Genomic DNA, 12,137 nt, shown 5'->3' on the forward strand with positions numbered 1-12,137 from the left:
AACAGAACCAGAACCAAACTCAAGCAAACAGAACCAGGACCAGAACCAAACTCAAGCAAACAGAACCAGAACCAAACTCAAGCAAGCAGAACCAGAACTAAACTGGAGCAAACATTATTAATATCCTTAGTTTGGCATTGAGAAAAATCAGATGCCTCAGCTTGGATGGGCTGATCCGATATCTCCTCTCAGTGAGAATTTGCCCTGTTCGAGAAGAACCCTAACCCTAACCCTAACTCTCAGAAGGAACAGATGTAGCCTCGATACACAGCCTCCCCTCCATCACCTGTATCCTATATCCTCACATGTGATTAGCCGCATGGCCGCCATGCTGACCAATCAAAACAAAGTTCTGCTGTGAGCAGAGCTGGGGCTGAACACTGTGAGAGCTAAGCAGTGAAAGAAAAAAACTGGGAGCCGGCTCTCTCCTGATGGGAGCCGGCCAGCCGGCTCTTCTGATTCACTATAAAGCATCGGCTCTCAGAGCCGCAGCTTTTGATCATGACATATCATTACTGCCTCCCTTGTCCACTTGTTCAAATCTCTATACAGACTCTTTGTTTTTGTCTTTACTTCCCTATGTTGGTGCGTTGTTGTGGTTGTAGGTGAGAGCTAGCATCGAGGGAGTGGATCCAGGATGCTGGTGTAACTGTTGAAATATTTCTTTATCGGACGAGGAGGTAATTTTTACTTGTCAAATCTTCTATATATGTTGAAAAATATTGGTGGTTGCCATTGTAGATTCATGTTTAACAGTAAAGTTATTACAAATTAAAGAGCTTCATAAGACAACATTTTGTCTCTGACTTGCGTGTAAATATTTGCCATCAGAAACACAAGGTCACTTATTTCAAACCAGTGAACACACTTTAAAAAAACTAAATATTCCTGATAGGCAGTCATAATGTAGCTAAGGAGGCCACAGGTTATCAAAGTATTACAGCAATATTAAAATCTATATAATCTTTGCACTGGAGACTCTGTCCCATTGTCCTAAAGCCAGAAGCTGAAAGTGATCTAACAGATGACTGTGCTTGTCTAAAATGGTCTCAAGTGTTGGACTGCCTCTATGATGATGGGACACCTGAGTGTGTTCACAGCCTGTGATTCTACTGTCTTATTTATGAAAGCTTTACCTTGCTCTAGATGGGATGTTACAGACAAATACATCCCTCCACACTATCATCAGAAAAAATACACGGCATTTACAGTCACAAAGTTTATATTGGTTAAAATTCAGTTTATTTAAAAAGCATTATGTAATCAGTCAGCTTAAAACATTTCTCACGAAAAGATACAAGTGAAGGTTTATGATAATATACAGGGATGCTTCAGAGTCACACTGACTCATCCTTCCTCTGATGTTCTCTCAGATTGATTTAGCTTGATATATTCACTTCAACAAATAATTCAAGAATATTTCAAAAAATGTTTAACTTCTGTTTCAACGAGCTTAAAGGGAACCCTCTTATTCAGACATGTTGACTTCATTGAATTAACATTAGTGTCTTTAATATGTGTGTAGTACAAAAAAAACACACTGGATTTATACAAAATTAACTCGGAGGCGTGCAATGCACTCTGGGTAGTTTAGTCAAATGGTTGCTTTGTTCTTTCAAAACATTCTTTCTATTTGTCCACTTCACTTATACTGAGCTTGGGTTGAAAATTAAAAAGGATGACACTACACATAAAAAGACATGGGAAAACCATGCAACCACTTGACATCACTACCCAGAGTGCATTGCATATATTGCAATAATGGCAGCCTACCTGTCTATTTATTTAAATCATTGTTGAACATGCATTAAGAAGACACTGAAGTCAATCTTTTAAGGTCATCATGTCTTAATATGTATGGCCCATTTTAACGCTTGCATGGGGAACTTTCTGTTTTCTGTTGATGTGGCGCCCCCTGTAGACAAATATGTCTTTAACTTCATCTTTAACATGTGCACATTGTGTTTCTGTCAAAAAAATACCATCTTGCTTTCTTTTAACAGTCAAATGTAGCATTTTGCAAGATTCTTCGCAGCTAAGTGTAAAAGTCTGTTACTGCAGAGAGCAGTTAATAACATCATCTGACTCCTCCTCCCAGCAACAGTTTCAGCCATCAAAGCTAACTTTATGTAAAAAGACAATCTTATTGCAGATGGTCCTGTTTGTTTTTGTAGCTCATAAGGAGGCATCAGTGCTAAATTCAGTCTATATCATGACCGGTGAAAAACTCCTCATAGGAGCTTTAATTTAATTTAAGGGGTAAAGTTTTGATGTTTGCTCAAAGTTTGATTTGACAGTTTTCTGTACCAAAACTTTTTATCAGGACAATTGTTCAACTGTTCAGTGTGAAAACAAAACAAAACAAAACAAAACAAACAACATCAAAACAACAGGCAGCTTCAAATTATTGGCCTAAGCCCTGAGGTGGTTTTATAATACAAGAGTCAAAACCTGATTGATCAAAATCTTCTTTCGGGGCATTGATGCAAGAGAATTTCTACTTTACTAGAAGTACTCTACTTAGTACTTCTTGTAATAAAAGGAGAAAACACTGCACCCAGAAAAACAATTAAAATGTCAAGTATTACCAGAGTGTATAATAAAGTCAAAGTCCTTCTGAAGCTTACATCCAAATACGATAGAAACCCAAGACCACCGTGAGACATGTGAACACTGAACCTGAAAGACACAAACATAAAGTTAGATCACTTAGTTAGCTTCTGTGATAAATTTACCTTTAGTTATTCTTCAAAGTTGATTCTCTGAAACAACTAGGAACAAGTGACAGATCTTACCTGCAAGGTATTTTATAGTATCCAGCTTATGAGACTCTAACATGGTCTTCAACCCGGCTACTTCAGTGTCTATTTTCATGTTGGTCTGAGTTAAATAACGCTCCTGCTCTGCATTCTGTAAAAAAAGGGAAACCAGAGAAAAGCATTGAAGATAAAACTCATCACAGATCTGACATATATCTACAACAGACAGGGTGAAGGATGCAGTGGACTGATGGCATCATACAGTTAGTTTTCATAGCTGTACTGGACAGTATTCCTACCATTTCCATGATATCAGTGCGGGTTTCCAGAAGCTTCCTCTCGTGATCTGCTTTCTGCAAATAAAGATAATGTTTTATTTAAAAGGGAAATGGAACTGTTTCTACTGCTGATGGTGAATCAACGGCAGAATAACGTTGCACAAACACTGTGCAAACATTACACACTGCAGACAAGGCGTAACAGGGGCATAAATATCCTATAATCTGGTAAATCTAATCTTAGGCAACTCTAAGTAAAGGCAAACAAGACTGAATTAAGAGCACAGCAGATTACTAACTTAACATATGAATTATTTCCTGAAAACACTTACCAATTCTTTGACACGACTTTTCTCCAGATTCATGTCCAAAATAGTGTCTGAGCGCACTTTGTTCATGATATCCTGCAATGAAACGTTCAAAGTCAAACCACAACACATCAACTACGGTACTACATGAAATCATCACTGATGAAAACACAGGGATAAGAAGGGCTTCTGCTGCACTAAACTTTGACTTGATTTGATTAAATTAGAAAAACCACTTACAGCCAGCTGGACCTTGAGCTGCAACAACTGGAGCTTGAGTTTCTGGAAAAAGTTAAAATATTGAAAAGCTTATCTAAAAGAAACAAATCAGACAGAATATAGTAGGAAATGTTTACATAAACTCCAATTTTCATGTGTTTTTAATTGTGCTTTTTTGTATGTGTGTTTCATTTGAAACTAAATTTGGCCAAGACTTCTTTAGTACGTCAAACTGAAAGTATTCCTTCTGCAACAAGTGGAGAAAAACACAGGTTCAAAACACATCAGTTATGTACTTATGTATGAAATCTGTTTCTCATTTTGAATTATGACAGCATATGTCCAATTAGTGAGTAAGGTGTCTTGTAATCATAAATTTCATTAGACTACAGATGACATGTAACTATTTACTAATTCAAGCATCACAATTTACAGGTGCATGTCTGGAGTTGGAGAGCAGACATTCAATGCTACCAAAAGGTCTGGATTATTTCTTGATTAGGACGATAAACAGCGCACCAACCTCGTTTTCTGACAGTAAAGTAGAGAACTCGCTCTTTTCAAGGATGATCATGTCCTTCTTTACAGATGCTATTTGAGACATAAGTCGCTGCAACATGATCTCCTGCAAAGAACACACAACAGAACCAAAAGTTGCAAAAACACACGTACTCATCTGGACAAAGATAAGACTCAGAATCTGACATGATGACTCAACGTTTCAACAGATGTAACTTTTCATCCTAGTGCATTTCAAAAAGGTAATCTCATTTGATCCAAAATATTCTTGACTTTAAATGATCAAGTAAACATATCAAGAAATTGTGAGACCTAACCTTAAATATGAATCAATCCGTTAGTAGTAAGTATCTTAGTTTCTAATGTTTAACATGAAAAAGCTCATATTTTACAACTGAGTGGAAGGTATTTTGTTTAAAGGGAGAGAGCCAGGACTACATGGACCAGGATGCATTGCAAACTGAATAATTTAATGAGGACATGACTTCTTTGGAAGTGAACTGAGGCTAAAATGTATTCTCTCTATGCATTCTCTCAGTTTGAGGCAGATATTTTGTAACACAAGTAAAGGCAGAAGTTAGGAATTGTAATAGTTTGTGGTCCTTAACCAGACCAACTACATAATGACGACACTGGTGCAGCACATCAAAATTAAAGGCTACACTTAGCTAAACCTAGACCTGCAAGAGTTTTTCACAATCAACCAGCTCAGACAGAAAACGAAAGGTTGAAGATTAGCAAATTTTCTTTTCAGTACATATTCAGAAATATATCAGAAAGATTTTCATTTTACAGCCTCACCTGCTGCACTTTAGTCACCATGTCACTATAGATGACTTCCATGTTGGAGTTCGTCATCCGCATCAGAACTTTAACCATCACTTCAGCCTGTTGAGTCGTGAAGCCTGTGCAGAGAGCATGTTTGCTTTAGGAGGAAACTCCACAGCTTGTTCACAGACACAGTTATTCTTTAAACGTAAGACAACAAACCGTTTTCCTCAAAGAGTCGAACCACCGCGTGGGTATCAAACATCAGTCTGCTGGCCTCAGGAGATGCTCCAGTTTTTAAGTCGTACTGGAGCGATCTGATGGAGGTGCTCAGGTCTGAAACCAGTGACGGAGAAGAAGGGTTATTCATTTATCTAAAGGATTAAACAATAGAGATTATTTGGTTTCTTTTTCAACAACAATCAGGAAGAGTGTATGTGCAAAAACAAAACTCATAAATGTCACCAGTACAGTTGAGTTATAATAACTTTATGAAACATTCTTATTAAACAGCACAACACTAACACACTCTGTGGTGGCACAGCTGGAAAAGCACAAGGCCATGATGTATGTTGTGTAAATACAGAGGGAGATGAGGGAAAAGGTTTCTGTTGTAAACATGGAGGATCGAACATCAGGGTCTGACTTTAGAAATATTTAGAATAAACTCTGAGCTTATTATGAAGGTTTAGAGCTAGAGACACAGATTCTGTATTTTTTTTTTTCTATACGTATTTTTACTTTGCGGATTTATGTTCAAAAATGCATGTGTCTTTAGTTATTTTAATAATTTTAAGTGTTATCTTATTATAATTGTATTTATTTATTCATTAGTTTATTTATTTTAAATTATCTACTCAGTTTTATTGATATTTTTAGCCTTAGTTTTATTTCCAACTCTTATTCTTACCCTTTTTAAATCTATTTATTTTAACTATTTGTATTCTTAATTTTGATGCTTTAACTTATTTTAATTACACATATTGTATTGTTGCTGTGCATTATTCTCTATTTTTTTACGTTATTTTTATTTTTATTATTATTATTATTATTATTATTATTATTATTATTATTATTATTATTATTATTATCTTCCCCTAATATGTCTTGCCATTGTTTTACTTCTGCTTCTTGCTGTAAAGCACTTTGGGTTGCATTTGATTTGTAGGTGCTATATAAATAAAGCTTGATTGATTGATTGATGATTTATTTAGAGTTTGAATAATGTGTCCTTTTTGTAATTTTCACAAGTATAGTTTTAGTGCTTTTGTTTAAGAGCCCTTGTTCTGTTTGGTAAATATTCCTTAAGAAGCCTGAGGAGAAAATGTGAATGATTTTTAATGCAGGACTGACAGATTTAACTTATAACACCATGCAATGTCGTGTGTGAGAAATACTGAAGGTCACAAACTGTCAATAGAAGAGAATCCAAGAAAATTGCTTCATTAAATTGTCACATTTGTAGTGTCTCACAAAGCTGCATTCAAGGACATACACTACTGTGTATTACCGGGGTTAATGTGGAGCTATGATGCAGCTATTAACCTGTTAATTCAGACACTATTACCTCTCATAGATATCTGTCCCATCCTCAGTTCGTGTGCTCCTCTCTTTCTCCATGTCGGCTTCTCAAAGGTACTGTACGGACTGATGACACACCGGGAACACGGCGATGTGTTGACAGCTGCTGTCACGGTTGATCGTGACACCGAGGAGCTGTCGTGATTGAAAGAAGGGTCAAACCATTTCTCAGGACTCCTCACACTGAGAAGTTTAAACCGAGCATGACTCTGTTTCAGAACCATTTTAAAGTCTGTTTAGTCCGACAGAGAGGCTGGGCTTCCGCCTACTGAACCTCGGACGGTGTCTGTACTGTAGCAGAGGCTGTTTGACAACTTTACACCCAGTTTTTATCATAAAGTTAGATATAACGACGACTTACTCCTTGACTTCCGGTTACACTTCAAAATAAAACCGAGTGTAAGATAAGAGATCACTTTATTGATTCCCCGGTGGGGACATTCAGTTGTTACAGCAACCCACACATAAGTACAATCAAGAAAAAAGTTTCAGTAAGTAAAAATGAAATAAAATAAAATAAAATAAAATAAAATAAGTAAAAATAAAATAGATAAATAAAGCTAGAATACAATTTAGATATATACAATGTTACAATGGAATTTAATTAAAATATAAGTAATTACAGGCAGTATTAAGACCTGCAGAATAAAAGGTAGAGCAACAATAGACAAGATAAGGGGGGAAATTTAACCTATTTTTTGATGGATTATTGTTTTAGTGGATTTTATTAAATGTAAATATTTTAACACCCATTAACCCTCTTGTTATGTTACGTGTCAAAATGACCCCTTTTAAAGTTAAAAAAATCAAAAATTGTTAAAAGCATTTTTTTGGTATGAAACTTCTTCTTCTGCTTGGCTTAATAAGTTTAATGAACATATTTATTGAAAATGGTTCATTTCACATATTTGAACCATGATCTGTGAGAATTAAAGAACACTATTGCACTAAATATTGATTTAAATGGTCAGTAATGGAGTTAATAATGAGATTAAAAATGTTTATTAGGATTTTTTGGGGTTCTGACACTTTTAGATAATTAAATATGCCCCGGGTCAAATTGACCCAGGAACATTATTGCTGTTCCTGAGAAACGAACATAACAGGAGGGTTAAACGTGATACAATATATGTATTATGTGTGTAATTTGTATAGTATGGTATGAAGTTAGAGGAATACATTATTAATCCGAATGAGAAATACTGTTTTTTATCAATCAGAGTAAGGGGGCAGTACACAGGGCAAAGCAGTTGAGGGTTTGGGCCCTGACCTTACACCTCTAGCAACCTGCAGTTGTAGCCTCCACCTGCAGACAGCTACAAATATGTACTCCACCTGCCACCACTTTCTGGAGTCTCAACATCAGCATGCAGCTCCAGTCAACACCTCCTCTGCCAGCAAACCTGCAACTGAGATATCCCAAACACCTCCTAAAGCCTCTGCAAGTTGTTCCACTCTTGCCTAAAATGGTGGATTAAATATCACTTCATGTCTCTTCATCACGTGACACTTAACTTTAAACATCTGTTTTTTAATTCATCAGTTAGTCAAATGTCACACAAACAATTCATGTCATTTTTTTGTTTATTGACTTCAGTTTAACATGTTAAAGCTGTATTTCATCAATTTTCAGTAGAAGAAGAAGCAGAGGCTGTCAGAGGTGTTGTGTTTAATTTTTCTTTTTGATCCTAAACACAGTTCTTATGGCCCGGCTGAAGAACTTCCTGATTCTTCTCAGAGAGCTCCTCTTCACCTCAGCAGTCTCTACTTTGACTGCTGACCTATCAGTGGCCGACCTCTGCTCCTCTTTATCCTCCTCACTGTCCACCTGTGCTGCACAGCAGCTCACAGCTGATTGGTCCTCAGCTGGGGCATCTGTAACTCCTGTAGCACCATCAGAGGTGTCGTCACATGAGGCTGATCCTGCAGCATCTGCAGGAAGACAGGCTGGAGTTTCTCCAGCTTTCAGCTCCTCTGGTTCCGAGTCAAATTTCAGCTCCTCCTCAGAGTCGTTACTCTGGCTGGCATTCATTTTATCGTATGAATCGTCAACACTGAGAAAAACATGAAAATCAGGCAATGATTAGTATTCAGAGTGTCAGTGTTCATCAAGGCAAGCGTCTATGCAACCTGACTGGCACTATAGTCACTTACTACATGCTGGTGTCCAGCTCCTCCTGTAGGTGCACCATCGAGATGAACGGGTGCTTCAGGGCCTTGTCGGGACTGATCCTCTGTTCGTGGTCATTTTGAAGGAGACACTTTAAGAGGCTCAGGAAAGCTCTCTTATCCTCTAGCTCTATGAACTCCTTTATGTCTGGAAATATCTACATTTGAAACCAAATCAGAAGCTTAGTTTATGCAGAGTAAATGATTATTAACTCTTTCTTCACTCATTAAAATGTCTCACTTACTGTAACAATCTCATCCAGATGATTGAGAGCCCTCTCACATTCTTTGGGCTCAATGCCAGTGGTCAGCTTGTACTCCATCGGAGTCTACAGGAACAAAACATACAGTACATGTCAGATACTTTGTCCTTCAAGCTCATTCTGAAGAAAAAGATCTTGTTCAGTTACAGCTGAAATAATGCAAGAGAGTAGGGACAAGCAGAATACCTTAAGCCACCACTTTGGGTAGTCGTAATGCCGGTTCAGCTTGAAGAACTTATTAGTGAAGCTGCCGGCATCAAGGAGGTGGTCAGCTGGTTGACCGAGGACATCAACGATGTTCCTCATCTAAAACAGATCATAAATAATCATGGTACATCACGTCTGTGGTTGGGTTTCAACCTATCTGGGACAATATTTCAAACATCTGTGCAATCAAATGACAATGTAATGAGTCGCTTACCTGCTGGTACTCACAGAGTACCCCAAACAGGTGACAGGAGAGGTACAGGACTGCGAGGACACAGCCCAGACTCCACATGTCAATGGCCTCTGTGAAGGGGAGGCCCAGGATGACTTCAGGTGCTCTGTTTGAAAGTACATCATCAAATACATGTGTCAGAAAGCTTGAAATAACTTCTGCCTGATCATCCACAGCTGGAACAAACATCTGTACAAACATGAAGTTTGCAAAATGCCCCTACCTGTACCCGATACCCTGTGCCATCAGACCTGGCCTCACTTCACTGGTGTGAAGTGACAGACCAAAATCAATGAGCTTGACTCTGAAGGGCTGGTTCTGATGGTTCACCAGCATGATGTTATCCAACTTCAGGTCAGCATGAATGACACCAATTCCTTTGAGTGCATCAAAAGCTGTCAGCAGCTGCAGGATGAAAGAGGACATGAAGAGGCTTACAGACACGACTGACGAGTGTGCAGAGTACAGGTGCAAAGTACATGTTCTCTTTATGAAGTACAAATCTGTTTCACTTTATTATTTTATTCATCTGTAGACACAAATTCTTTACCTGATGTGCAATTGGTCTTATCTCATTGAGCGACAGAGGATTCTGATGTCTGTCCATCAAAAGCTGGAACAGGTCTCTGTCCAGCTTCTCAAAAGCCAGACAGGTCAGGCCTCTGTGCTCAAACGTCTCAAAGAAGTGAACGATATTTGTCTTGACTGGGTCAAGACCACGAATAGCCTCCAGCATTTTGAGCTGTTACAGAAAAGAAAACGACTCTATGTTAACTAGACTGTTTAAAATATATCACAAAGTACAAAACATCATTCTGTAAAATTGACTTATATAGCGCTTTTCTAGTCTGTCTGACCACTCAAAGTGCTTAAAAAAGACTAAAAAGACTTGAAGGATCTATACCTCTCTTTTTGAGGCTCTGCTGTCCTCAGATGTTACAATCTTAAGAGCTACTTCCTTTCCTGTGAATAAATTCACGGACTTGGCAACTTTGCCGAAGCGTCCTTTGCCAATGAAGTCCTGGACGAGGTAAGAACTGGTGCTGTTGATGATGATGTCGTTCACCACACAGTCCTTATCTGCCGACAGACGGCGGGATGAGGCTGAACTCTGAGACATAACTAAAAGGTTTTCCAAACAAATGTACCACAAGGAGATCTTCAACTAACTGGGTCAGTGAATAGTATTGCAGTGAAGATTTAACTGACCGGTGGTCTTATTTATACCCCTCGGAATTCTACAGTTGTTTTGTCATAATGAGCCCATCATAACATCAGTTCCATTCCAAACAGCTACTTTCTACAGCTAACATGATGATCACTAATGCTATACCACTTTATGCTAAAGACCACCTTATATCAAACAAAAGGGCTACGTATATAACTTTAGAGGTTATTATCAGACTACCAAACCACAAACATAACTCAGGATTGGAAGTCACAAAGACGATTAAGCACAGGTTCAGAAATATAGGTCAAGAAATTGTCCGGTACAGGTAATAAACCGGCTTGCTAGGTCAGAGAAAAATTCAGCAGCAGGCTCCTTTTTGTTAACATAACATATCCAAAGGTTTTACCCCATCACACACTGCGACATCAATATTGTGCAAGATCAATATAAAAGTATAGAGGTGTGATGACAGTGGAGCTTTTTTGCGATGCTATTGTAAACCCAAAATAAAATGGGAATGAGAGACTGCACCAAGTTTTAAGAAAGACTGAGACTAAGTGTGGAACTCAGAGGTCAAGTTTAATTTAATCCACAATTAAAATATTGCATTATTGTTGTATCACTCCATGATGTTGTTCTGACAGTAAGCATGTAGTTGTTTTAGCCTTAACTGACCAACTATTAGTCATGAAGAAAGCAGACACTACCTTTTGCATATGTATTACATGCAACAGAGTGACATTCTTGGCCCTGTCGTATACTCAGTGCAAAGTGTCTTGAGCTTTGGTAAGACGACCTGTTGCCGTCTTGAGGATGCAGAAAGTGACTGTGCTACAAACCAATCAAAACCTGGTCCAAAGTCTCAAATCCATGTCCAGTATCTCCACAAAGTTCTTGCTATTTAGAGGGTGAATACGAAAGACGTTCATACACAGGCAAGCTCACAACACACTCACATTTGGCTTTTTACACACAGGAGCACAGAGCAGCAGACTCACTCCTCAGTGTTTTTTAATATACATTAGACTGAGCCTTTAAAGACACAGAGGGCTGAACAAACTGTTGTTTCCCTGACATCATTTTACTGCCTCAACATGAGGCTGATCTAGTGACGCCAGGTGACGAGGGCGCTCTTACTGTTACCTCTTACCCACCTCAGGAAACTGAGACCAACACCAACTTCTCAGACCCACATGATGATCTCATAAACGTGAAAACACAAGCGCCCACATGATCGTGCTCACTTGCACCTTAACAGTTCCACCAACATTATACAGCCTACAGCTTACTTGACTGTATACTAAAACTGTAGCCTGTAAGAGAAAACTCCCATGCTAAACATATGAGCACTAGTGATGTGCGGATCGATATTGAAATATCGATTCTTCCGATTCCAGATCTTTATGCTCTAAAATCGATCCTCAAATCAAAATATCGATATTTTTGATACTTCAGTCATTTGAGGCAATGTATATCATTAACAGGAACACAGTGGAAAGTAACTAAACCATTGAGATCTTGTCTAAATGATACTCGGTTGGTGGGAACTACTAGTTCTAGTTCTTCTTAATGAAACAATAATTTATTGTAATGGTTTTATTGTTTTACTTATTTTCTTTTTTGTTTGTGTTTAAAACATCATTTTCACATATTTTGAATGATT

General features: G+C 38.0%; 2 protein-coding genes across 2 annotated transcripts; both read right to left on the reverse strand.

The window, feature by feature from the left end:
- Window positions 1-1,219: 1,219 nt before the first annotated feature.
- On the reverse strand, window positions 1,220-6,792 carry mcur1 (mitochondrial calcium uniporter regulator 1). Its single transcript, XM_034706504.1, has 9 exons — window positions 6,419-6,792; window positions 5,074-5,187; window positions 4,885-4,988; window positions 4,088-4,189; window positions 3,586-3,627; window positions 3,370-3,441; window positions 3,059-3,112; window positions 2,796-2,910; window positions 1,220-2,679 (listed from the first exon to the last, which is right to left on the reverse strand). The coding sequence occupies exons 1-9, from the start codon at window positions 6,654-6,656 to the stop codon at window positions 2,624-2,626; spliced, it is 897 nt and encodes a 298-aa protein (XP_034562395.1). The 5' UTR covers window positions 6,657-6,792; the 3' UTR covers window positions 1,220-2,623.
- A 1,292-nt stretch (window positions 6,793-8,084) lies between these two features.
- On the reverse strand, window positions 8,085-10,502 carry LOC117829133 (homeodomain-interacting protein kinase 1-like). The gene is made up of 8 exons (XM_034706690.1): window positions 10,208-10,502; window positions 9,854-10,045; window positions 9,527-9,708; window positions 9,286-9,409; window positions 9,051-9,170; window positions 8,847-8,930; window positions 8,587-8,759; window positions 8,085-8,486 (listed from the first exon to the last, which is right to left on the reverse strand). Exons 1-8 carry the CDS (start codon window positions 10,421-10,423, stop codon window positions 8,102-8,104), a joined length of 1,476 nt encoding a protein of 491 aa, XP_034562581.1. The 5' UTR covers window positions 10,424-10,502; the 3' UTR covers window positions 8,085-8,101.
- Between the last annotated feature and the right edge of the window lie 1,635 nt (window positions 10,503-12,137).

Source organism: Notolabrus celidotus, chromosome 17 (assembly GCF_009762535.1).
Source record: "Notolabrus celidotus isolate fNotCel1 chromosome 17, fNotCel1.pri, whole genome shotgun sequence".
Classification (NCBI taxonomy): Eukaryota; Metazoa; Chordata; class Actinopteri; order Labriformes; family Labridae; genus Notolabrus; species Notolabrus celidotus.

What these genes read in the sequence shown, in the direction of transcription:
- LOC117829133 (XM_034706690.1), bottom strand. Translation starts at nt 10,423, where the DNA reads ATGTCTCAGAGTTCAGCCTCATCCCGCCGTCTGTCGGCAGATAAGGAC. An exon ending in GCAGAGCCTCAAAAAGAGAG is followed by an intron (nt 10,046 to 10,207) that starts GTATAGATCCTT and finishes TTTCTGTAACAG; the next exon opens with CTCAAAATGCTGGAGGCTAT. An exon ending in GAGCTGGACACCAGCATGTA is followed by an intron (nt 8,487 to 8,586) that starts GTAAGTGACTAT and finishes TGTTTTTCTCAG; the next exon opens with TGTTGACGATTCATACGATA.
- mcur1 (XM_034706504.1), bottom strand. Translation starts at nt 6,656, where the DNA reads ATGGTTCTGAAACAGAGTCATGCTCGGTTTAAACTTCTCAGTGTGAGG. An exon ending in TCGACTCTTTGAGGAAAACG is followed by an intron (nt 4,989 to 5,073) that starts GTTTGTTGTCTT and finishes CTCTCTGCACAG; the next exon opens with GCTTCACGACTCAACAGGCT. An exon ending in GCACTGATATCATGGAAATG is followed by an intron (nt 2,911 to 3,058) that starts GTAGGAATACTG and finishes CTTTTTTTACAG; the next exon opens with AATGCAGAGCAGGAGCGTTA.